At 51.8% G+C, this 24,771-nt stretch overlaps 9 protein-coding genes across 9 annotated transcripts; 8 read left to right on the top strand and 1 right to left on the bottom strand.

Annotated features, from left to right (window-relative positions):
• The first annotated feature begins 32 nt into the window (after positions 1 to 32).
• BDP55DRAFT_673870 (proline permease PrnB) lies at positions 33 to 1,891 on the top strand. Its single transcript, XM_060575632.1, has one exon. It carries the CDS (start codon positions 165 to 167, stop codon positions 1,869 to 1,871), a length of 1,707 nt encoding a protein of 568 aa, XP_060426203.1. The 5' UTR covers positions 33 to 164; the 3' UTR covers positions 1,872 to 1,891.
• A 658-nt stretch (positions 1,892 to 2,549) lies between these two features.
• On the top strand, positions 2,550 to 4,456 carry BDP55DRAFT_616490 (uncharacterized protein; the record flags this gene model as incomplete). Its single annotated transcript, XM_060571271.1, has 1 exon — positions 2,550 to 4,456. The coding sequence occupies exon 1, from the start codon at positions 2,756 to 2,758 to the stop codon at positions 4,454 to 4,456; it is 1,701 nt and encodes a 566-aa protein (XP_060426202.1). The 5' UTR covers positions 2,550 to 2,755.
• Positions 4,457 to 5,525: 1,069 nt separating this feature from the next.
• Positions 5,526 to 6,335, top strand: BDP55DRAFT_558850 (dehydrogenase with different specificitie; the record flags this gene model as incomplete). The annotated part of the gene is made up of 1 exon (XM_060569845.1): positions 5,526 to 6,335. One exon carries the CDS (start codon positions 5,526 to 5,528, stop codon positions 6,333 to 6,335), a length of 810 nt encoding a protein of 269 aa, XP_060426201.1.
• A 1,581-nt stretch (positions 6,336 to 7,916) lies between these two features.
• On the top strand, positions 7,917 to 10,187 carry BDP55DRAFT_616483 (major facilitator superfamily transporter). Its single transcript, XM_060571270.1, has one exon. The coding sequence runs from the start codon at positions 8,153 to 8,155 to the stop codon at positions 9,956 to 9,958; it is 1,806 nt and encodes a 601-aa protein (XP_060426200.1). The 5' UTR covers positions 7,917 to 8,152; the 3' UTR covers positions 9,959 to 10,187.
• A 238-nt stretch (positions 10,188 to 10,425) lies between these two features.
• BDP55DRAFT_616480 (family 31 glycosyl hydrolase) lies at positions 10,426 to 12,652 on the top strand. Its single transcript, XM_060571269.1, has one exon. It carries the CDS (start codon positions 10,651 to 10,653, stop codon positions 12,646 to 12,648), a length of 1,998 nt encoding a protein of 665 aa, XP_060426199.1. The 5' UTR covers positions 10,426 to 10,650; the 3' UTR covers positions 12,649 to 12,652.
• Positions 12,653 to 14,888, bottom strand: BDP55DRAFT_673859 (GMC oxidoreductase). Its single transcript, XM_060575631.1, has 6 exons — positions 14,777 to 14,888; positions 14,591 to 14,710; positions 14,313 to 14,529; positions 13,671 to 14,204; positions 13,010 to 13,613; positions 12,653 to 12,952 (listed from the first exon to the last, which is right to left on the bottom strand). The coding sequence occupies exons 1-6, from the start codon at positions 14,821 to 14,823 to the stop codon at positions 12,744 to 12,746; spliced, it is 1,731 nt and encodes a 576-aa protein (XP_060426198.1). The 5' UTR covers positions 14,824 to 14,888; the 3' UTR covers positions 12,653 to 12,743.
• A 2,547-nt stretch (positions 14,889 to 17,435) lies between these two features.
• On the top strand, positions 17,436 to 18,980 carry BDP55DRAFT_558971 (uncharacterized protein; the record flags this gene model as incomplete). The annotated part of the gene is made up of 7 exons (XM_060569856.1): positions 17,436 to 17,585; positions 17,660 to 17,687; positions 17,759 to 17,930; positions 17,994 to 18,130; positions 18,189 to 18,243; positions 18,310 to 18,505; positions 18,594 to 18,980. The coding sequence occupies 7 exons, from the start codon at positions 17,436 to 17,438 to the stop codon at positions 18,978 to 18,980; spliced, it is 1,125 nt and encodes a 374-aa protein (XP_060426197.1).
• A 1,231-nt stretch (positions 18,981 to 20,211) lies between these two features.
• On the top strand, positions 20,212 to 21,418 carry BDP55DRAFT_559009 (PAP2 superfamily protein; the record flags this gene model as incomplete). Its single annotated transcript, XM_060569860.1, has 2 exons — positions 20,212 to 20,367; positions 20,426 to 21,418. The coding sequence occupies 2 exons, from the start codon at positions 20,212 to 20,214 to the stop codon at positions 21,416 to 21,418; spliced, it is 1,149 nt and encodes a 382-aa protein (XP_060426196.1).
• Positions 21,419 to 22,724: 1,306 nt separating this feature from the next.
• On the top strand, positions 22,725 to 23,786 carry BDP55DRAFT_558951 (cutinase; the record flags this gene model as incomplete). The annotated part of the gene is made up of 2 exons (XM_060569855.1): positions 22,725 to 23,133; positions 23,194 to 23,786. The coding sequence occupies 2 exons, from the start codon at positions 22,725 to 22,727 to the stop codon at positions 23,784 to 23,786; spliced, it is 1,002 nt and encodes a 333-aa protein (XP_060426195.1).
• Between the last annotated feature and the right edge of the window lie 985 nt (positions 23,787 to 24,771).

Here is a 24,771-nt window from a genome sequence, read left to right as displayed (position 1 = left end):
CACTCAGTACGAGCGTAGACTTGAAAATTGAAAGAGACTCTACACTGGTACACTCTCCTAAATACTCAACTGCTTTAAGTCAATAACCAAACAACTCTTTCAGTTGCCACGAATGCATAACTGAATCAATCTCACTCACCCCCATTTCGTCGAATCAGTCTCCAATGGCTCTTAAGAACGACACGGCATCTCCCTTTTCGAAGGAGGGAACCCACGCAGACACTTCCAACGATGGCAAAATGCACGATCAAGACCTCGGTCGACTCGAGAGCAATACCTACGGCGAGACTCACCTCGTTGCCCAGGGCGGCACGAAGCGAAATGTCAAGTCGCGTCATGCCCAGATGATTGCCATCGGCGGCAGCATCGGGACTGGCCTCTTTGTAGGCTCTGGCCAGGTTCTCGCCGCTGGCGGACCGGCCTTCCTCTTCCTGGCCTACGCCCTCACGTCCCTTCTTGTTTACGGCATAGTCACGGCGGTGATGGAAGTTGGCACATTCCTCCCGATCTCGGGTAGCTCCATGTCGTACTACTGCAACCGCTACACTTCTCGATCTCTTGGATTCGCTCTCGGCTGGCTCTATGTGTATTCCTTTGGCATAATCCTCGCCTACGAAATCACAGTCGGATCAGTCATTATCAACTATTGGCCCAATAACGTCCACAACGCCGTCTGGCTGACGATTCTCCTGGTTATCATCGTTGGACTCAACCTATCACCTGTTGCCGTCTACGCAGAGACTGAATTCTGGTTTGCCAGTTTGAAAATCATTCTTTTCATCGGCCTCCTGTTTCTCTCAGTGGTATTGATACTTGGCGGGGGACCGAGCGGAGAGCGGCTGGGTTTCTACTACTGGGTGGACCCAGGTGCGACCAAGGAGTATATCATCACCGGTTCTGGTGGTCGCTTTACCGCCTTCCTCTACGGTTGGGTGTTTTCTGGCTTCTCGTTCTACTTCAGCCCAGAGCTTATCATTGTCATGGGCGGCGAGATGCGAAACCCTCGCAAGAACCTGCCCATTGCCAGCCGACGCTTCTTTTACAGACTCATCATTTTCTACCTCCTCGGTTCCTTGGCAATTGGAGCCATCTGCAACTCCAACTCCGAGGGCCTTGTGTCTGGTGCTGGTAATGCTAACGCCTCGCCTTGGGTCATTGCAATCCGAAATGCCGGAATTAATGGCTTGCCATCAGTCGTCAACGCTGGTATTCTCACGAGCGCCTGGAGTGCTGGAAACTCGTACCTCTATATGGCCAGTAGATCTCTGTACTCTCTTGCGGTCGCCGGCAACGCACCAAAGATCTTCACGCGCTGCAACAGCTACGGTCTTCCTATCTACGCCGTTCTTGCATCGAGCTGCTTCACCCTTCTCGCGTACCTGAGTGTCTCCTCAGATGCTGGCGTAGTCTTCAACTGGTTCGTCAGTCTGACAAACACCGCTGGATACACTTCTTGGGTGCTGTGCGCCTTCATCTTCCTTCGTTTCCGCAAGGCCTGCCAAGTGCAGGGCGTCAAGGTCCCTTACCAGTCCTGGTGCCAGCCCTACGGAGCGTGGATCTCGATGATTGCTTTTGGCTTCCTGCTCCTGGCCAATGGTTTCACGGCCTTCTACCCCGGAAGATTCACCGCATCCAGCTTCTTGACTGCATACATTGGCATTCCACTTTTCTTGGTCACATACTTCGGACACAAGCTCACGGTCGGGAAAAACGACCCCTGGCTGTACGCACCCGAGGACGTTGACTTGACGACCAATTTGCGGGAGGTAGAAGCAGAGGCGGAGATGTGGACGGTCATGGATGAGGCAGAGAAGGAGAAGCAGGGCAATTCGAACGCGTGGTGGCGCAAGATTTCTCTGATATGGCAATGATCGCCAGTCATGGATGTTGAGGATATTTGTACATCGCAGGCGAAGTAGGCATCAAAACATGACAAACTATGCCTGTGTTCAACCCATATAACGGACTGTTGTTATTGACTCTGTGTTTGCTCGAAACTGTGTTCATCTGACTACAATAAACTATGTTCTCCTAAGAATCGTTCGGAGTCTTGGTACTCCGTATTAGACGCCAATTCCATTGCAGGCTCGACGTGCAGACCTAATGTGACGCTCCCCCGGTCAGCTGTGACCTTTCGAAGTGCCAAAGAAGAATTGTCCGGTGTCGCACCTACGTGCGCGATGATGCTCAATCGGGGGCAACTCGGAAAGTGCTCAGCTGCATCATCTGACCCTTAGATAAAGTGATAGCTTCATATCTTAATGCTCTTGGATGCTCGGGAAAGCTGTAGAGTCTGACTAGGGTCCGGGAAGGGAAGGGTTCCCCTTGAAGCTAACCTGTGACTCGATCGATGCGGGGGAGGGGCCCGATAGGCGAACTTTGGTCAACACCACCCAAATCCAGAGTTGGCAAGTCATCCCCGGTTCGGGGGCCGCCACTTCAGATAAGCCCCACGCGGGATCGGCTGATGTTTGAAGTGAACAACTTGGGCGGTTAATGCTGCGGAAGATGCGACGGGAAAGTTGTGCAGATACTTTCTCAGCGGGATTCATTTGCTAAGAGAAAAGCCTTCTCTCAAAGACGAGCTATTGGCTATTTAGACACCTAGCAGACTTCGAAGAATACGACTTTATTGCTGGAACTCAAGAAGAATTTCATCAAGAAAACATCCCTATCAACACTCGGTGCTTACAGACAACCCTCAGAATCCAACTTGACACATTTCAGTTTACTTCTTCAAACCCCCTCCGCAATCATGGGTTCTATTCCGACCCCTGTGAAGGAGAACTATGATGTTCTCATTATTGGCTCAGGCCTATCCGGCCTTGCCAGTCTGCACCACATCCGAGAACAGATGCCCGATTGCAGGGTAAAGGTACTCGACAACGGTGCAGATGTCGGCGGAACGTGGTTCTGGAACCGCTACCCCGGATGCCGGTTTGATTGCGAGTCCGTGTCCTACAGTTACTCTTTTGACAAGGGCCTCTTGGAGGAATGGCACTGGAAGGAGGCCTTCTCTCCCCAGCCCGAGACGCACAAGTATATTAAGCGTTTCGCGGAGAGAAACGACCTCTACAAATATATCCAGTTCAACACAACCGTCAAGTCAGCTCGCTGGGACGACGGCAACCACAACTGGACATTCGTCGACCAGGACGGTAACCAGTACATCACCACTTTCTTCCTCAGCTGCATCGGCTTTCTTTCGACACCATCACTGCCCGCTATTCCTGGTATTGAAAACTTCAAGGGCCAATCTTTCCACACCTCGCGGTGGCCGACAGATTTGGACCTTGCTCGGGACTTTGCCGGTAAGCGCGTTGGCGTTGTTGGGACTGGGGCCACTGGCATCCAAACCATCACCGCACTGTCAAAGGAGCCAAGCATCCAGTCCATCAGCGTTTTCCAAAGAACGGCAACATGGACGGTTCCCTTGCGCAACTACGAAATCTCGCCAGAGAAGATGGAGGAGCTTAAGAAAGACTATGACAACATATTCGGCATCTGCCGCTCCACACCATCAGGCTTCATGCACATGGCGGACCCCCGCAAGTCGATGGAAGTTACGGAAGAAGAGCGCACCGCCCTTTGGGAGAAGCTGTACAACGAGCCGGGCTTCGGCAAGTGGCAGGGTCTCTTCAGCGACACATACACGGATCGCCAGGCCAATGAGCTATATTCCAAATTCATCGCAGACAAGATCAGGCAAAGAGTCCACGACCCGGAGGTGGCAGAGTCTCTAATTCCCAAGACGCACGGATTCGGTACCCGTCGTGTGCCGTTGGAGAGCGGCTACTTCGAGGCCTTCAACCAAGACAACGTGCATCTTGTTGACCTCAAGAAGGCCCCGGTCTCTGAGGTCAAGTCTGACCGCATCATCACATCTGATGGCAAAGAGCACGAACTCGACATTTTGATTTATGCCACTGGTTTCGATGCCATCACGGGCTCCTTCAGTGCCATTGAGTGGCAAGGCAAAGACGGACGGCCACTGATTGCGCCCAGCGGGACACCAAAGGGCGAGCGAGCCGTTTGGGTCGATAACAGACCCTACACCTTCCTCGGCATGACGGTGCCCTCCATGCCCAACATGTTTATGGTTCTCGGTCCGCACCAGCCGTTTGGCAACGCGACAAGAAACATTGAGCACGCTGTACAGGTTGTTGTGGATTTGTTGAAGTTTTGCCGTGATAAGGGGTACACGTATGCCGAGGCGACACAAGAGGCTGCGGATGCGTGGACGGAGCATGTGTTTGAGTGCAGCAAGGGATCACTTGTCAACGAGGTGGATAGTTGGATGACGGGTGTTAATACGAATATCAAGGGCAAGCAGGTTAGGAGCGTTGTTAGATATGGCGGATCTGCGCAGGAGTTCCAGAGGCGGTGTAGAGAGGTCAAAGAGTCTGGTTACAAGGGGCTTACCCTTGCTAGGCAGAATAAAGATGTTAAGCTGTAGACTTTAAACTTGCAATTCCAATCTCAATCTTGGATTCACGTTGATTTCCACTTGAGTTTTCTCTTACAAGTAAAGAATGAACAAGATGTTATCATAAAGACGTGACTCTATTTTCTCATCCGTGTCATCCCACTTTTGCCCGGATTCCATTATCTTGAAGCAGTCTCAAATTGACCCGCAAGAAGTTAAAGAAAAGTGGAAGACGATGGAAAAGACTCGAGAAGGTTAGCCAAAGTTCAGCCAATTCTAGTAGAGCCGAATCGTGACAGAAGTTCAAGAAACATGGGGCATAGACGTGGAACTGTAATCAAAATAGAACACTCTTTACAATCGGTGACGCCGGTCAAGAGCCCCTAGTCACCTGTAAACTGGAACAAACCCATTGCCGCAATGCGGTGAAACAAAGATGAAGGCCGTGTGACCTTACCTGCGTGTCATCAACTACCAAACGTAAACTTTACGCTAGAAATAGAACGTCTTTGATAGATTTGCGATGTCAGGTTTAGTTTGTCATTGACTAACATCCGCGCGGAACACGATATGCGTGATATCCGACATCGGGTTTCTATACCAACACCAAGGACCCAAGTTACCTTACCGATAGGGCGCTTGCAGCCCAACGCTGATCTAGATATCGCCGCGGGGTAAAGCAGGTCTCTATCTTGCCATAACCCCTCCAATATTCGAAATCTTGGCCCATAAAGAAGTGTCACATTTAGGCCTTTGATAAGAGCAGCTGACACATAAGATTATCGGCCAGCGCGGCTTCTCGGGATGACCCCGCAGAGGCCGAGCACCGGGCGGGGGAGTTAGTCGCCGGAAGTGGAGTCGAGGCACACCCGATTCAAATGGGGAAAGTCCTACCTGATCGTCAATGGAAAGCCACACCCGATACCCGGAACACCAGAGGCGCAACATCGCGATGATGGACTACTTATTGAGGATGCCAACAACGTATTGTGAGCGCATCATCATAAGCAAACTGCATTACATTGTTCATCTCAAGCTTCCTCAATCACACACACCAAAATCTTTTATAACTTACTTTCCATTAAACCCGTGAATCAACATGGACGTTCCCGGCTTTGCATTGGTTACAGGCGCAGCCTCTGGCATCGGCAGAGCATGTGCTCGCGGTTTCGCCCAAGAAGGTTCCGCCGGTATCGCATTACTAGATCTCAACGCAGACGCACTCAAGACCGTTAAAGAGGAAATCGAAGCCGAGTTTGGGAAAGATCGCAAGATTGAGTTGCTCACATATCCCATCAACATTGCCAACGAGGAGGAAGTCATCAAGGTCGTCAACGAAGCCGCCGCCAAGTTCGGCAGGCTGGACTACGTTGTTAACGCCGCTGGCATCGCCATCAAGCACCAGGGTGGCGCCGCGTTCGCCAAGACGGAAGACTGGCAACGGGTCCTCGACGTGAACATTAACGGAACATTTTACGTCCTGAGAGCAGCGGCGCAGATTATGTTGAAGCAAGAGCCAATTTTGTCAACGATTGACGGCAGACCTTTGCAAAAGGGGTCCATTGTCAACTTTGGCTCTATCCAGGGTGTTGTGGGCATCACACTCTCTACGGCATACACGACGACGAAGCACGCTGTCATCGGTCTGACCCGCACTGCGTCCGAGGACTACGCGAACCAGGGCTTGCGAATTAATGCCATTTGCCCTGGATACACCGAGACGCCAATGACGACTAAGAACCCTGAGGTGTTGAAGGCGATGGAGGAGAGAGTTTCGACCGCGGTGCCGATGCAGAGGATGGGAAGCCCAAAGGAGATTGCCGATGGTGTTTTATACTTGGCTGGTGGCAGGAGCTCGTTTGTGACTGGGTCTGCGCTGATGGTTGATGGAGGTTATACTTCGAGATAGTCTGCTCCCGTCGGCCTGAAAATGAAACTCAAACCGTTGCAATGAAGCTGCAAGTGGATTCAAAAAAAAAAAAAGTGACGAAACTTTGCTGAATGTGACCTGAGTATACGAATTACACGTAAACATATATGTTTTGAGACTTCTCGGCAAGGTGGACATCGTTTCTAGAAGCGAAGTTGCAATCTCACGTACGCCGTGCGCGTCGCACGCACTAGAAAATCAAGGTATATCCAACGACTAGGGAAACGCATCCTTTGTAATTTTGAAAGATTCGACACCCTTGCCTAGTGTTGACTCACTACTGCACCTCATGCGAGACTCCTGGCGTTAGGATGTCCTATCCCCGTCCCGACTCCGAACAGCAGTCCGCGAGTTATGCAAACAGGCCGGAGGGAGGCCGTTCCGGAAAAGCGGGTCTTATTCACATTTATGAAATTGCCGGTTCATGACTCGCTGAGTCGCACCGGTTTTTCTGTGCATCAAAACAACCTATTTGGGATGGGAATCATCTCGACGGCTCATTCCAAAGTTCCTTCTTCTACAAACTTGCTCCGACGCGATGCGGATCGGAGAAGGAGGAAAATACAACAAATAGAAACAAGAAAGATTCTGATAGCTGAATACATACGCAGACGGATTTTCATGTTCAACCAGTGTTCCAAAACTACGGTAGCCGGGCTGTCCCCGCAAGCCGCAGCGGGTTATGGCATACGTAGCATCCGCGGGGAAAACTCTAAAGAGAAATGCCCGTCAAAGTCAATGACAAGTCTGATTGTGTGTAATACTCAGATGAACTTGCTTACACCAACTCTAGACAGTCGCACCTTTTATTATTGTGCTTTTGTGGCCTATGGTATTAGAGTTAGAAATGATAGACGACGACCAGATGAAAATTGTCGACGCCAAGCTACCCTGCCGCCTGGATGCATGTAACCGTGTATCTCTCGTAAATCTGCAAGTTCTAACCTCATCTATTTCAGGGTCCTTCCGAAACACGAAGGAGGCAAAATAATACCAGGCTCCTGTCACAACCTCAACGGAATGAGCGTCTGGGATTCAGGGGTGGTAACATGTACCTATTCGAAAGAAAGACAACCTGAAGCGTCTTTCGAGGGCGGAACTGCATAACTTTATGAAGGCACGGCGGGAGACTGCGCTGCCGGACCACACCTGTGCGCGCTAGAGGACGGAGTTAAGCCTAGTCGGAGCCGGGCTGTCCCACCAGCACCGGCACAACATCTCTGTCGTCACCACGATTTCAACGCACCAGGCCTGCAGTGCCACGCATGTACGGAGTCTTTATCCAGTGCGCTGGACTGGAAAGAAGTCCTTCAAAGTAGAAACATGGCGACCTGGGTGTTCGTCTCGGCAACTACGGGATGCGATGCAAACTAGATCTCGAAGATGTGCACCGTATATGCGTATGCAATGCAGACAACTGATCGATCCGACAGGCGAAGCCACCCGGGGCGGCGCGCATGGTGGGCACGGTAAAACGGATTTCAGCACCATTCGGTTCTCATTCCCGCCCGTAAGCCGTTTTATTTCGGACCCTGTGATCCTGTATATTTCGTCATTCCCGGTGCTGTTGGTTGTGTGCGCTATTCTTCCCGCCCGGCTACCCTACAAATACAATTCGTCTCCGGCTTATTTCCCCCCTTGTCCCTCTAGCTGTTTGCTCTTGGCATCTGCTCTATTGGGATATCCGTCCTCCGCTCTCACTTGGCTCAATTTTCTTGCTCCTCTTCTCTCGACTCTCCCTCCCGGTGTATACCCACAAGTTTCTTCGACGCGTCTATTACCATTTCGAGCTCGCGATGGCGCAAGAAAAGGCAGCCAACGATGTTGGCGAGCCTCCTGTTCGCACGAAAATACCATACTGGCGCATAGTCACCGACCAAGCAGGGATAACACAGGAAGTAGCCGACTATCGATATCCCGGTTCCGGTACAGAGGCAGACCCATTCTTGGTGCAATGGATTCCCAACGATCCTAGAAATCCAATGCTCTTTAGCAAAGCGACGAAATGGTTCATCACATTCATGGTGTCGTTGACCACTTTAGCAGTAGCACTGCTCTCGTCAGCCTACACAGGCGGTATACGCCAAATTATAATCGAATTCGGCATCTCGCAAGAAGTCGCAACCCTAGGCGTTTCCCTTTTCGTTCTCGGATTTGCCATTGGGCCGTTGCTATGGGCACCGCTGAGTGAACTCTTCGGACGCCAGTCGCTCTTCTTCGGCACGTATGCCATTCTGACGGCATTCAACGCCGGCTGCGCCGGCGCCAACTCGGCCACGACCCTCATTGTCCTCCGCTTCTTCGCCGGCGCCTTTGGCTCGTCTCCACTCGCCAACTCGGGCGGTGTCATCGCCGACATGTTCCCGGCCGCCGACAGAGGCTTGGCGATGGCGTTGTTCGCGGCCGCGCCGTTCCTAGGGCCTGTTCTGGGACCGATCATCGGTGGATTTCTCGGGGCCGCGGCGGGCTGGCGTTGGGTCATGGGTTTCTTGGCTGCGTTTTCTGGGACCCTTTGGCTTCTGGGTACAGCCCTTGTACCGGAGACCTACGCGCCGTATCTGCTTCGGCAGCGAGCTGCGAAGCTCTCCAAGATGACTGGCAAGGTCTATGTCAGCAAGATTGAACACGAGCAGGGCAAGATCAGCTTGTCAGAGTCGTTCAAGACAGCCTTGTCGAGACCGTGGATTCTGCTGTTCCGTGAGCCCATCGTTTTGCTTCTGTCGCTTTACATGGCCATCATTTACGGAACTCTCTACATGTTATTTGCGGCGTTCCCCATCGTCTATCAACAAGAACGAGGATGGTCACAGGGCATTGGTGGACTTGCCTTCCTTGGTATCATGGTGGGCATGATTTTCGCCATTATTTACACACTACCCGAGAACGGCCGGTATAAGCGAGTACAGGAGAGGAACGGCGGATTTGCTCCCCCGGAAACCCGTCTCCCATCAGCCATGGTTGGAGGCGTGGCGATTCCCATCGGTCTGTTCTGGTTTGCTTGGACCAACAACTCCGACATCCACTGGATGGTGAGCATCGCCGCTGGCGTCCCGTTTGGATTCGGAATGGTGTTGCTGTTTTTGAGCGTCATGAACTACCTCATCGACGCCTACACCATCTTCGCGGCAAGTGTGCTCGCTGCAAACTCCGTCATCCGTAGCTGCTTCGGCGCAGCGTTCCCCTTGTTCACGACGTACATGTACAAGGATCTCGGGACGAACTGGGCATCGTCGATTCCCGCATTCCTGGCACTTGCTTGCGTTCCGTTCCCGTTTTTGTTTTACAAATACGGTTCGAAGATCAGAGCCCGCTGCAAGTTTGCTGCACAATCGGAGGCTTTCATGGCGCGATTGCGGGAGGAAGATACCCCGTCTTCGGACAAGGAGCCGGAAGTGAGCGGCGAACAGGAAGCATTGGCGAGCGATACTGTCGACTCGGAAGCATCATCTTCCGACGATCGGTCGTCCATGCACCGCCAGAGCACGCATCACACACGACGGACGATGAGCCTGGCCTCGACGCGCCGAAAGTCTTACGATGGAAACCCGTACGATATTGACAGAGTCAATACGAGAGAGTCTTTCGCTACGAAGCATAAGTAATGGAGGGGCTTGATACCTGTTAGAGTCACGGATCAGATGTCGAAGAATGATTGAGGAATGATACCCGTTGAAGGATGGACAGGCGATCCTGCCTCCATGTTCTATGTATGCATACAGCTGTTGTCATTGATTATTCCAGCCCAAGGGCCAGGTGGAACATTGATCTTCAGCCATATTAGAGTTTACACTTGTTGCTTCCCCGAATAGCCTAATAAGCATCTAAAACTATCTTCAACTTTGTTTATCCACCTCCGTGTCCGCGGGGGCGGATCATTCGTAGCATCAATGACCCCAAACATGACCCCCAACTTCCCCTCAATCCGGCAGATGCGGGGCATCCCGATGGCCGCAGTGGACACGGCGGTCTTCACGGCACCCGAGTGGTCAATTGGAGGCGCGGCATGTCATCTGGCTTTGGTCGTGGCACCGTTGTGGCCTGCGCTTTTCATCCATCGCCTCATGGCAACAGGAGCAACTCCGCAGTCGGGGATGGTCTTTTGACTACCTTAGGTCATGCGTAGTCCTGCTCTGCATCCTACATGTACAAGAAGAAGGATCCGACAGATGGAAAGCTACCCCTCACCCACCCTATCCTGTGCTTGAACATTACTATTCAAAGTTTTCTTCTATACCTCCCGATCACTAAAGCATCATCCTGTAAGCTGTGATTCGTCTACAAAAACAAGGACACCATGGGTCTCCAAGAGCAGGATGGGAAGCTCGTCTACACCTACGATGCAGAGAGAGTCTGGGTCGAGCCATGGGGCGTAGACTCCTTCCGAGTCCGGGCTACCAAGGCTCGTGAGATGCCTTCCGAAGACTGGGCTTTGCTCAAGCCCAAGAAAGCGGATGTCAAAATCACCATTGATGACAAGGCTGGCACAATCACCAACGGCAAGATCAAGGCGTCCATAACCAGCGGTGGCAAGCTCATGATGTGGAACTCAAAGGGCGAGCTGCTGCTCGAGGAATATTCGCGCCACCGACGGGATGTCTTGGACCCCAAGTGCAGCGCCCTCGACGTCGAGGCGCGCGAGTTCTTGGCCATTGTCAACAGCAACGACTATCACCTCACTGCGAGATTCGAAAGCGTCGATGCGGAGGAAAAGATCTTTGGGATGGGACAGTACCAACAGTCATTCCTGGATCTCAAGGGCCACGATCTCGAGCTCGCTCACAGGAATTCCCAGGCTAGCGTGCCCTTCGCCGTGTCCTCGCTGGGCTACGGCCTTTTGTGGAATAACCCGTCAGTTGGCAGAGCGGTTCTGGGCCGTAACATTATGAGTTTCGAGGCCAAGTCAACTCGGGCCCTCGACTACTGGATCGTTGCTGGCGATTCGCCTTCCGAAATCGTCGAGGCTTACGCTGACGCCACGGGCAAGGTCCCCATGATGCCAGAGTACGGTCTCGGGTTTTGGCAATGTAAGCTGCGATACCAAACGCAGGAAGAACTCTTGGAAGTTGCGCGCGAGTACAGAAAACGCGAGTTGCCTATTGACCTCATTGTCATTGACTTCTTCCACTGGCCGCTACAGGGAGAGTGGAAATTCGACCCGACGTACTGGCCCGACCCTGATGCCATGATCAAGGAGCTACAAGAGCTCAAGATCGAACTGATGGTTTCCATCTGGCCTACCGTTGACCATAAGTCTGAGAATTGGGATGAGATGGTGGAGAAGGGTTACCTCATTCAATCTGATAGAGGCATCAGGATTGCCATGAACTTCCAGGGTGACACGACGCATTTTGACGCCACCAACCCCGGAGCAAGGGACTACGTATGGAAGAAGGCCAAAAAGAACTATTACGACAAGGGCATCCGTGTCTTCTGGCTGGATGAGGCTGAACCCGAATACACAGTTTACGATTTCGACACGTACCGCTACCACCTAGGATCCAACGTCTCGATCGGTAACATCTACCCCGTCGAGTATGCAAAGGCCTTCTACGAGGGAATGGAAGCCGAAGGACAAAAAGATATTGTCAACCTCATCCGATGCGCATGGGCAGGAAGCCAGAAGTACGGTGCCCTGGTTTGGAGCGGCGATATTGCTTCGTCCTGGGGAAGTCTACGTAACCAGGTCGCAGCTGGCTTACACATGGGTCTTTGCGGCCTTCCATGGTGGACGACTGATATCGGCGGCTTCCACGGCGGAGACCCGAGAGACGAAAACTTCCGCGAGCTGTTTGTCCGGTGGTTCCAGTGGGGTGCTTTCTGCCCCGTCTTCCGCCTCCATGGGTGTCGCGAGCCCGAGCAGCCCCAGCATGGTACAACAGGAGGAGCAACTTGCCGCAGTGGCGCACCGAATGAAGTTTGGTCGTATGGGCCTGAGGTCTATGAGATTTGCAAGAAGTACATGTTCCTCCGGGAGGAACTGCGTGACTACACGCGCTCGCTGATGAAGGAGGCGCACGAAAAGGGTACGCCCGTGATGCGAACGCTGTTCTACGAATTTCCGAAGGATCAGGAGACTTGGAAAATTGGTCAGCAGTACATGTTTGGCAGCAAGTACTTGGTGTGCCCGGTGCTGAAGCCGGAGCAGAGGAGCATCAAGGTCTATCTCCCCGAGCTGGAAGCAGGAGGCAAATGGAAACCACTCCTCGAGGGGAAGTCAGACACGTTTGAGGGTGGAAAATGGATCGAGATTGATGCTCCTCTGGAATGGATGCCAGTGTTCAAGAAGGAATAGGCTGGCGGGTACGAATGACGCTCTTTGATACATTCTTCAATTACAGGAACTCTACACGTTGCTTGCTACTTTCTTATGCCTAGGATAGTGATAACTCAAAGCTTCCATGCCGCCTTGATAAGGTCAGCCGCCTTTTCTCCAATTCCATAAGCAGGCATCTGGGTATGACCGCCGTGGAGGATGGGCATAATGCTGCAGTCAGCAACTCGAAGGCCCTTGACGCCCTTGACTGTGAGTGTTGGATCGACAACCGCCTTGGGATCAGACGAGTTACCCATGGCACAGGTTCCCGCAGCATGGTAACCTACGGAACAGACAAACGGTTAGCAAGCTGTGAATGAGTCGAATCAGGAAACCTTACAGGTCGTTGCATTGTCCCGGACATAGGGTATCCAGTCCTCGCGAGTGGTGTGTTTGTGGTGCGTCAAATCGCTAGGCCAAGACCCTTTGACAATGTCCTTGGTTCCTGTACCTTCCATGATGATCTCATTACCGAAGCGGCACGCCTCAGCCAGAACCTCTACATCCAAGGGATCAGAGAGGTAATTCGTGTCCACGACGGGGACAGACTTGGCATCGGTGTCGCGAAGCCCAACCGTACCGCGAGAACGGGGTCCGAAGAGCTCCGCAATCATGCTGAAGGCGTACTTGCCGTCGGTCGGGAACTGATCGTACTGCTTCGGACCGCCGTAGCACTCAGTGGTGAAGAACTCAATGTTTGGCTGCTTGGGTGTGAGGCCCATTGGGTCGCGGCCAGGTTGCCTGGAGGCATTCTTCCAGAGGTCTGAGTCGGCGAGGCGCTCGTCCAGACGGGCGTAGGCAAATGCTCCAAAGGGGAATGTGGACAGGAAGCCTGCTTGTTGGTCCTTCCAGAGGGCGTATGTTTTTGCGAAATTGTCGCCGTGGTAGACATGGTGGTCATTGGTCAGGCCAGCCTTTTCGGTTTCGTAGAACATGAAGACAATCTTGAGGCAGAACATGTTAGCGAGATCCCTTCAAATGCAGAGTTTGGGGATACCTACAAGATGGTCCATGAGGTTCTTGCCGACACCGGGCAAGTCGACCAGTACCGGAATGCCAAAACTGTCGAGCTCGGCCTGGGCCCCAATACCAGACCGGTTGAGGATGTTGGGGCTGCAGTACGCGCCACCACTGACAATGACTTCCTTGCGGGCCTTGATCTCGGCAACGGAGCCGTCGGCCTTGACGACCTTAACACCTGTTGCTCTTAGCTCACCGTCCACCTTCTCAATGAGAATCTTTTCGACATGGGTCTCAACGAGAAGGTGAAGATTGTCCCTCTTGTTTTCCTTTGTGACGAAGTCTGCGGCAGTGGTCCTCAAGCCCTTGTGGACTGTTCTGGGCGCATGTCCACATCCATGAGGATTGTTTCCGTGGGAGAACATGTCATGGTCCAGCGGCAGTCCTTTTGATATCATCGAGTCCATGATGAGGTTCGAAATAGGAGCGAGGTCGTGTGGTTCGATGTTGAGGTGGCCGTTGGTACCATGGTCGTTGGAGGCTTTGAACCAAGATTTTCCGTGAAAGTTCTCTGCCTATATTTCGCAAAAGATTAGCGACTTGGAATGATACTACAAACTGGAAGCTGAAGCAAGGAGTGCTGATTGCTGAGGGTGGAAAGCTTTCGGGAGCCCGTCACTGACCTTTCGAATGTATTTGAAAACTTCATCACCCGTCCAGCCCTCAACTCCCCAGTCGTCGTAGTCTTGCTTAGCACCGCGAATGCACAGGGTACCGTTGCAGCCAGAGCAGCCGCCAAGGAACTTTCCACGGCTCAGTTTGACCTGTCGATTATTGACCGATGGCTTCTTCTCGCTGATGACGTTCCAGTCGGTTTCCTTGTCGAATAGTTGCGACCACCTGCAGTGAGGATCAAACTGTTAGCTCGCAGTCGTTTCCATCAATACAAATAATTACTTACCCTCCTGTCATGTGAACGTTTTCAAGATTCTCATTGTGTTCACCGGCCTCAATGACTAGAACATTAACGCCGGGAACCTCAGCAAGCCGGCTTGCAACGACGCAGCCGGAGGTACCCCCGCTTGAGAACTAGATGTTAACCACCAGCTTAGGTATCCAAGAGTATGCTTTGTGACAAGAAACTCACCCGCATACGATGAAGTCGTAAACAATCTCTTGCGGTATAGATCCCATATTGATGATAGCTGCACTGCAAGTCTGTGCTCGTGGGTAGTAGCGTTTGATGATACGAGAGAGATGGATGGTAAGTCACAGGATAGCCCATGGAGCTCGGACTGGTGCTCTTGTATTCGGACACTGACTGGCAATTCCGACAACAATTCCGGGATTCTTCCTCAACCGCCACACCCCTCACGCACGCCTCAAGCTACGTCTGAAGTCTACGTGCGGGGGAACGCACCCAGCATCAGTAGTACAGCTTAAGGAAGTCAGCGCCGCTGCCAAGTGCCACTCGAAAGCCGAAGAAGGAAACGCGACCGTCCATAATTAGGAGGTCTTCTACCGTGGTATGCAGGGTCCGGTATTGGGATCCATGCATGCATACCAGTTGGCTTGCTACCCGGGGTTTTCAAAGGCCCAAGATGAAGCTGCTGGTGGCGGAGTTGTATCCGCAGCTCAACATCTGTTAAGCAGACAGGAGAGTGAATGATTTTGTGTGGATATTTACGACCGCATGCATTTTGTGTAGACATACGTTTTGAGCCCTTGCCAGTCTGGGGTCCCTGTGCTTGCAATGATACCGTTTCGAGGAGTTCAACTGGGCCATTATGCGGCACTTCTGTACTACCTTAGGCATCGACGAGCACCGAATGAAGATCACTCTTTTACGTACATCCAATCAAAATCTGGTACAAAGAAACGCAGGCAGTGCGTGTATGCAGGAGGTAGTACGTGTTGGAACTTGAGAAGCAGCATCCTAAAGGGCTTGGGTTCCATGGGAGCCCTGATACCGGGGCCTAATTCGGACCGTTGGAGAGAATTCGGACCCTGCGAACCCGACGATCTTGCTCGGCGTTGGTACAGCGGTTCATTCAATCAAAATATCTCCACCTCAGCGACCCAGTCAGGGTGCGGCACAGCAACTGGGCGTGCTAAGTTGCATCCGAATCTTCAGCGGCGCAGTCGGGAAACTTCAGTCAGGGATCAGCATGAATGAGACGACTTTGAATTACCAGTATGAACGTTTCTTTGCGAAGATGTTGAACTATTCGAGAAGAAATGCTCTGTCCCCAAGTTCGGTTTTATTGTACTTACTGTCGGAACTGGCTGATCGGACGGAAAGTAACAGTACCCCGTAATTAGTCGTGGCTTTTGAGTTCTGGGGAGCATGACAAGCGTTGGCTACGAATAGTTGGAGCTTAGGTCCCCCGCCAAACCCTGGGGCCCCCGTGGGAAAATCGCGGTGGGACAAAGCTGAGAACATCGGGAAATGGGGCCGGACGGGAGAGGCGCTACTCAGGCTTCTGTTTCTGACGGCAGGCTCCATTGGGCCGAGAAACATGTGGATCAAATCACAAAATGCCAGTATTCATCGGCCCGGTTGATAGGGGTGCATGGGGAAATCACTCCAAGAGTAGGCCCTACGACGATATCAAAGAGAACGGCCTACCAGGCATACAGAAGCTATCTTCAATTCCAGTATGAGAGAGTTGCATCGTCCCATTTTGTCAACTCTCTGCTACGTTAATGCGCGTCTCTAAGACATTGAGGCTACTAGGCACTTAGGGTGAGGGGATATCCATGGCGCACATGCAAGGTTGATCGGCTTGCGAGCCTACCCCTCTTCCTTGGGGGCTGGCTTGGCAGCGTTCACCTCGTAAGATGATTTGTTTCCGCTGATCCAGAGGAATTTATGTTCCATGTAATTCCGGTTAGACCTTGCAGTTCCGAGTACCACACTGTCATGGGACTTATGCATGGGCATATGGACAGGATCAAGTATCATTGGACCGAAACGGGCGCCAACACTCAGGTAGCCAGACGGAATAGGAGAAAAGGAGGAGACTCTCAGGTGATGTTTTGCTCTTTCGAGCCATCTCACAACGGCAAATTCCAGACGGCTTTCGGACTTGATGCCGAATGAGCCTTGAGCCTCATAATTAATGAGCGAAAGCCATCAGGGGTTGGTCAGAAGCCAGGGTATCAACACGGCTCTTGTAGGCAAATAACGTGGATGGGACTATAACTAGCAGACCGATCACATGATTATCTCGCGCATACTCGGCACAAGAAGGCTTGGAATCCAAAATCCAACGGTTGCCAAGAGACGGCCTTGTCATCCTGAGATCCTCAAGGTACTCTGTTGTGTAGCTTTATAGCCTAGCGCACGACTTCTGCTAGGGTTCGTCAACCGGGGCTTGTTCGAGAATCGCAAGCTCCTTCAGACTGCCGATCCCCATCATCGCATTGAGTTGGCCATGTTGGGATAAGGAGGGCCGTTTGAACTTTCAACGGAACTAGGCAGGGACCAAGATTGTCTCAATCCCACGTCGCGAGAAGAATTGAGCTCTTTCGTAATACAGACGTCCATCACAGGCAAGGGGTAAGAGAAATCAAGCCTCGCCCAGACATAGGGGGCTATGGCGTACGTAAATGGAGACACGAAACTAAGCCAGGGGATGCGGCTTTTAACCCGAGAATTCCCGTCAGCCAGCCTTAGACTTGGGCAAGTTTGAAAGACTGCAGATTGAGCAGGTCCCATTTATGAACTGAGCCTACTTGAGTGAAAGCCTCTTTGCTTGCTCGTCCGTCCGGGCTTGCCCCTCTTCCTGTCGCCGTACAGCAAAATGGCGACCCCCTTTCAGACTGAGGCCTGGACAGAATATGGGCTCGGTGTCTTGGTTATTCTTCTTCGTATCTTTGCTCGATGGAAAATCGTGGGCTTCAACTGGCAAGGTGACGACTACTTTGCTATCTTGTGCTTGATATTCTGGACTGTAAGTACACGCAACCAACAAAACCATTCATGATACAAACTCTACGTTCGGTAGCTGACTCTCATGCCTTGAAGCTGGAGCTTTGCATGTTGGAGCTTATAGGTGAGAATCTTGGGATGCTTATGGAGTCAACATTGACATACTTGTCTTTCTAACGCGTTTTGTCTTGATAGGCCAGAATGGAACCAACATCGGAATCACGAACGATATCGGCGCGACGTTGACGTCGGAGGAAATAGCCAGGTTTGAGTTTGGTTCTAAGTGTCTGCTGGCAGGCTGGAACTTTTATGTAACTCTCATTTGGTGTCTCAAAGCTTGCATTTTGTTCTTCTTCAGTCGCATCACGTTCGTGTCCCCACTTGCATTCAGACAGCGAAAGTTGATCTCACCTCTAACAACATGGCGTAGGCTTGCTACACGACAACAAAAGATTGTCAAGTGGACAGCCGTAGCGACAGGACTAGGCTATGTTGGCGTCATAGCTGTCATTTGGGGCCACTGTACACCTGTGCAAAGAAATTGGCAGGTGGTGCCTTATCCAGGAGGTTTGTCATCCCCAGCCCAAGGGAAAGAAGAACGATAGAATTACTAACGATGAATCAGATGAATGTACCTTGGCCGTTGCGAACTACCTGAGCCTTGTGGTTCTCAACATTTCGTATGTTGACTACTTCCATCAAACTACCGCTTCGATACTTGTTACTGACGAGGCCTCTTACAACAGAACGGATTTCCTCATTGTCTCGATACCACTTCCACTCTTGTGGGCTGTCAAGCTCAGCATCAAGCGAAAGCTTGCTATAGGGCTTCTACTTTGCTCAGGTGTCTTCGTCATGATCGCCGCATTGCTCCGCTGCATCCTATCACTCAAGGATATCGAAGGCATCAATGTCAGCACTATTTGGGCAATCAGAGAGACTGTAAGTGCTTTTCAAAGTTCATGAGTGAAAAGTTCAATCCAATGATACAAAAATTACAAATAAGAACTAACACGATGTTTTCGTTTAGTTTGTTGGAATTATCGCTGTGAACGCAGCCTGCATCAGACCACTCTTTTCTTCTTCACATTGGTTAAGGTCTACCAAGGGCAGCAGTGGAGCCAACCAAAAGTATCCCGGCTCAGGTGACAGATATGGTCATCAGTTAGTCACCATAGGAGGTGGAGGTCAGAGTGCAGATCGATCTGGATTGTCCGCGAAGAGACGGTATAACAAGTACAACATGACGGAGCTAGACAACAACTCCAGCGAAGAGCAGATTGTCCAGCCGTCCGACTCAACCAACTGGCCTCAAAATGGTGGCCGCGATGGTAGTCTCACTAGCAAATCTAGCGGGCAGCACGGAGGCATCGTTGTCACAACGACGTATGAGGTGAAGCCTGAAAACAAAGTCTGACGTTTACATCAGTAGCCTTGGCTGAGCTGGACGATGAATGAGACGTCGTCCAGGCTAGGACAAGTCCGATTACGTTACATGTACCATTACTAATGCTGCTAAGCATTGAGCTATTGTTAATAACCTAGATATGAATTGATTGATGTCAACATCTCAACTTCGTGTGGGACTTTCCTTCGATCGTTGTTGATCTGCGAGAAACGATGGTCCATTGGATCTATCATGACGACCCCCCGTTGATTGTAACACGAGTAAGGCCGTCGTGCTCACATCCTGATGGCATTGACTTACTACCTTGAACTAAAGGGCTCTTCGTAATATCAGGCGCTTCAATTACAGTTCGGAGCTATCACAAAGTTGTCTAACGAGGTAAGCCTGCCTCATGGACTTTGATTGAGATTACAACTTGCGATTAAGAGCCCGCCTACCGAGGCATGACCGATTGAAGGCTTCCGAATCCACGCGTCCGAGGTTTTGACAAGATTGTGATCGTCCAGTCTGAAGCTTCGCTGTCACTTTATTCCGCAACTTTAGGAAGACTTCCCACTGCGTTCATTTGGGTTCCATTGACTGGTGTGCGCCATTGCGTGCCGAAGCAAGCTGCTTCGCGCTATGTGAGAATTGTTTTGAAAGCTAGAGAGCTGACTCGTGAACTTGCAATCGAGCTTGAATTGTCTACAAGCGCCAAACAGGGGAAGTTACGAGTCCGCACTCTCTCGGGCGGCTTTGCTCACCGTCAACCCGTTAGAATGCCAAGAACCCGCTGGCCATGCTCAGAGTTTTCTGGCAGCCGTCCGTCTCATTTTCTCGTCCACTCGAGTGTCCTGCGGCTGACTGAGCCCATCGGATCGAACACGCCGAAACAGAAGCACGCGAGATTGAATTGGGCCGTTGGAGTATCAGAACAGACAACGCGCCTACCGTGCGCTGCATCGCCGAGGTTAGCTGTGACATGAAGAAGTCAGAACATTAGACGGCTGGCAACGTCTTCTTATACTTTTGATTCACAATCCCCCCAAGTAGCATAGTTATTTCACTGGCAAGCTCTTGTTTGCACTTGCGGAATGTCTGGCCTGCATCGTGACTTGCCTTGCATCGACCTTGCGTTAGCTTAACTCAGCCATTCCGCCTTCTTCAACCGGCAAGTGCGAACAATCATTTTCACGCTTCTCTTTGGCAAGTTGAACAACAATCGTTGGCTAGCATTTACATCATGCGTCAGCGCGGTCGTATGCAACGCGTTCATGGCGACCAAGATCCCTTGCCTGAGTTTACTAGCGACACACTCCGTTCGGTGAAGGCTTCGTGGGATTTTTTCATAGCATGGCTAAAAATCGTCTGGTTTGACATATTCGTCATGTCGGCAATAGGAGGCGCTGCTCTAGGCGTAAGTCATACATCCCACATCACGTCACAAAGCGGCAACGAGAATTGATGCGTTGTAGATTTACAATGCCCCTCTGGCCGCAACACGCAGCTTTCCTATCACCTTCAACGGCTCTGGAGATATTGTATATCCCCAGTGGGCATACCCCGACCGCGGTTGGATCATCGATACCTGGTTGTCGGCGTTGTTATCTGCCGCCATACCAATCGCCGCCATTCTCCTCGCCCAGTTTCGTGTGAGGAACATTTGGGACGTGAATAACGGCATCATCGGCCTAATCTTCTCCATATCACTCGCCACATTGATTCAAGTCATAATCAAACAGCTAATCGGCGGATTTCGACCCTACTTTCTGGCAGTCTGCATGCCCGACCTCACGCGAGCAGCCAGCAACAATTCAACAGGACTTAACGCCGTTGGCTTCCAGCAGATCATGTACTCAGTAGACGTCTGCACGCAACCAGACCGCGACAAACTCAAGAATGCAATGACGTCCTTTCCCTCAGGCCACTCAACGGCCGCCTTTGCCGGGTTTGTGTACCTTTTCTTGTACCTAAACGCTAAGCTCAAGGTCTGGGCAGACTACCGCCCAGCTCTCTGGAAGATTGCGTTGACTTTTGCGCCTCTTCTGGGCGCTTTACTTATCGCATGTTCTCTCACAGTAGACCAGGCCCACAATTGGTACGACATCGTCGCCGGAAGTATCATCGGGACTGCTGTGGCGTTCGGGTCCTATCGTGGATGCTACGCTGCTATTTGGGACTGGCGATTCAACCACATCCCTCTGCAGAGGCGCGACCAGTTTGTCTACTCGCCGGGAGACGGGACGGAATATCGGAATGATGTGTTCACGAGATCTGGTGGCTGGGGAACGATACAGGAAGAAGCAGCAGAGAAGAATCCACCCAACAGGCGAAGCAGTGCTTATTACGCTGATCAGCAGCAGACTGCGTATCACGGGGCATCGGATAGGGATGTCCTGCCATCACAGCTACCGCGAACACGCTATAAACAGCAGAGAAACCGGCCTCGGGGAGATGACGCTGTTTGACGGACACTGTGCCGGATTAATCGAGGGTCGATTTCAAAGACAAAGGCAAGACTTGCTGTCAATTGGTGTCAGCCTATTGCCATGATAGCGAAAAAGGAAGCTGTTTTGACATCGATAATCGCATGTGCCCACTTCCCGTGAAAACTACATGTACTTTGGCTACCCATGCCTGATCTGTCTCTGTCCAGGCATCGGATTTAAATCATGTTGATCGAGTTTCTAGAAGGCGAAAGGGGACTAACGCAAGTGACTATCATTGTTAACAACAATTCGTGTGGGAACTCAAACCTGATGTCTCGACCCGAAACCCAGAGTAGGTGTACTGTTGATCTATCTAGATTCTCGAATCTCTATGAAGCGAAACGGCCTGAATTCGCGTCTGTGGAGTCGGGCGCAATGCATCCCTGCTTAGTCTTTTCCCTATTGCGGGCTCGCCGCTCATCCCACGCGAGCCGCGGAACTCAAAAGTCGGGAATAAAAACACAATGATGTTGTGCATAGGTCAACTTTCAAGGACATCCTTCGGGCCTTTATCACACGCCTACGGGGGGGGGACCTTTGATGTTCACACTTCATTGTACTCTGTAAGCTGGCAGGATATGCAAGTTTCCGACCCTTTCGCCTCTTTCCTGCTTTCTGTGTTGCGTGGCATGGATATCAGCGCTTAATTGAGATAGTTGATTAGCGCTGTTCATGTTCTGAAGTTGTCCTCATTCCGCCCTTGCTTACTTAGTCTGAGTACGGAAACTTTGTCCACACACTTACATATCCATAGGTATCCGTAAGGATAGATAGTTCAGAGATTGTTGCTCAACAACTCGGATCAACTCCCAACTACCAGCCTCTCATTGTGCCGCCGTGCCCCTATTTGCACACGCTGCATAAGCCTCATCTTGCGACCTCCACCGCCGTGCTTACAGTTATCCTCGTATTGCCCAGCAACAAGCGTGTGCACGTTCCACTTACAACCCTGTAATGATACCAGTCTGCGATTATCTTGCTATTAACGAGGATGAAGTCCGAAGAAACCCACAATAACTTCCTATCGGCTGACTCGGAGGAGCAGCAGTAAGGGGAAAGACGCATTTACTTGATGCGACAATGAACTGATGCGGTATTCCCCAGTCCATCAACATCAGCCGCAATGGAAGATTGAGTTAAAAGATCCGCTTTCCCCGGATCCCCCTTCGCGCACAACTTTTCTGTCTCTTCACGGCTTCCTCGTCGCAACCTTGTCACTCGTTTTTTTGTACAATTTCTCAGCAATTGTAGTCAATAGTCCTAATAATAATCAAACAGCTTCACGATGTTGTCCCCGAAAGCCGCCGCCCTCTTCAACTTTGCCCTCCTGGCCTCTGCCGCCCCGGGAAAGCGCCAGTCCACCGGCACCGGATCTTGCACCGATTTGCACATCTTCCTCGCCCGCGGATGGAACGAGGGCTACCCGGGCAGACAGCAGCTCGTCATTGACGCCACCTGCAATGGCCTCTCCAGCTGCGACTACGAAGATATCTTGTTCGATGCGTCCAACCCCTCTGGTTACCCTGACGCGGTTGAGGAGGGCCGTGTTTCCGGAGTCGCCCAGGTCAAGGCATACAGCGAGAAATGCCCTAGCTCCAAGATTGTTCTGAGTGGTTACAGTGAAGGTGCCAACGTTGTTGGAGATATCCTCGCTGATTCTGGGCTGGCTGCTACCGCCGCGCCAGGAAACCAGGGTATGTTTCTCATCCCACAAATACGAGCAACAGGCCGAACACTAACATGAACTTCAAAAGTCTGCGCCGCTCTCCTCTTCGGCGACCCGACTCACATTGCCAACCAAAGCTACAACGTCGAGGCTGGCTCTAGCTTCAGCGGGCAGATGGCCCGCTCTAGTTCCTCCCTGAGCAACCTCAATGACTTCTCCGGCGTCCTGCGCTCCTGGTGCAACGGCGAGGACATCGTCTGTGCCTACGGCGAGGGCCGAACGATGGGCGAGGATGCCCACACCAACTACTTCCAGCTCTACACCAACGACGCGGCCGCGTACATCAAGGAGAAGTGCGTGCCCTCCGGAACGACCCCACCGACGGCGACCGCCACCTCTAGCCTTCCTGCGCCCACTTCCACTGGATCCTTCTGTGTTTCTGGCTCGGTCAAGACAGGTCTGTCTGACAACTACACCGGTCTTTGCGAGTTCTCTTGCTCCAACGGATACTGTCCCGAGGGCGTGTGCGAGTGCTCTGCATTCGGCGAGCAGACGACCAGCCCTGGCGGAGACGGCCGTGATGGATGCCCTGCTGCTGGATTGGATGAAAGCTACAAGGGGCTTTGCAGCTTCAGCTGCAGCCATGGCTACTGCCCGACCGGCGCTTGTGTGTACTGCTAAGCAATCACGAGGCGCTGTTTGTAAGAGTGCAGAAACTGCATTCGTAGAGCATTAGGAAATAGACAAGCCCTTGGGGCAACAAATAATTCGCATTTCATCCAAGTCTTTGTGTGCAACTTCCGTAGATTTCAATGTCAGACAGTGATCCGGGGACTGTCAGGTTACGAGGTGACCCATTCCTATAGCCCAACCCGAGACCTATTAGTATACTACCGAACTCCAAAGTGATGGCTCATCCAAGGTTTTGTGATGGAGAACCAGAGCTGGGTGTAAACGGATTGCTTCAAATTCCGTGGACAGTAAACTAAACACTCCAGAGTCTCTATCGTCTCGTCTTGCCTGATGGACAACTTTATGTGTGGGCTGAACAGTACATGGAGACATTCGCTAAGCAATGCCAGATGATGAGACTACTAATAACTCTCTGGCTGTTCTGTTTGCCGAAGAGCAAAGAATCGTATAGCTCACCTCATCCAACTTGACTCCTCACATCTCGAATCTGTGCAGAATCTTGACAGTCCAGCACAGGCCACGCTCGGGTGCGGGACCCGATGCCGTGATGTGATGTTTTGCCGGATTGACCGCGCTACCGGCACTTCCGACGATCCGGCCGCTCTTCGCCAGATTGGGCTTGCTGCAGCCAAACGAAAAAGAAGTCATGATGACAGTTCCGAGTGTGCACAGGGCGCCCGGGACCCGATCTGCAAGGACCAAGGCCCGGGTGCCAAGGCATGGGTGGTCATTGAGTGGACCGCGGGCTGATTGAACATGTCGGATCGAGGAGCGGGAAGTTCATCGAGGTGCGGACTTCCAGACTCTTGAGTCTGAAGTGACTAGAACAAGGCTGACGCTGGGTGAAATGCGGAGAATAGCATGTCTGGGTCCTCTGAGAGAAGAAGAAGAAGAAGAGCGATGCATTGCGGACGGATCTAGGCATCAGATCCGTGGGCATGCCGTGTTCCCGGTCCGCCTTTTCGGCCCCCAA

The sequence above is a fragment of the Colletotrichum godetiae genome, assembly GCF_030913485.1.
Source record: "Colletotrichum godetiae strain CBS 193.32 chromosome Unknown BDP55scaffold_40, whole genome shotgun sequence".
Lineage (NCBI taxonomy): Eukaryota > Fungi > Ascomycota > Sordariomycetes > Glomerellales > Glomerellaceae > Colletotrichum > Colletotrichum godetiae.
This window is presented reverse-complemented; position numbering and strand designations above follow the sequence as displayed.

Bases quoted from the DNA above. Each gene is read 5' to 3' on its own strand.
- BDP55DRAFT_673870 (XM_060575632.1), top strand. From the start codon at position 165: ATGGCTCTTAAGAACGACACGGCATCTCCCTTTTCGAAGGAGGGAACC.
- BDP55DRAFT_616483 (XM_060571270.1), top strand. From the start codon at position 8,153: ATGGCGCAAGAAAAGGCAGCCAACGATGTTGGCGAGCCTCCTGTTCGC.
- BDP55DRAFT_616480 (XM_060571269.1), top strand. From the start codon at position 10,651: ATGGGTCTCCAAGAGCAGGATGGGAAGCTCGTCTACACCTACGATGCA.
- BDP55DRAFT_673859 (XM_060575631.1), bottom strand. From the start codon at position 14,823: ATGGGATCTATACCGCAAGAGATTGTTTACGACTTCATCGTATGCGG. The intron at 14,711-14,776 runs GTGAGTTTCTTG...CTAGTTCTCAAG, and splicing joins TACGACTTCATCGTATGCGG to CGGGGGTACCTCCGGCTGCG. The intron at 14,530-14,590 runs GTAAGTAATTAT...TCCTCACTGCAG, and splicing joins AACGTTCACATGACAGGAGG to GTGGTCGCAACTATTCGACA.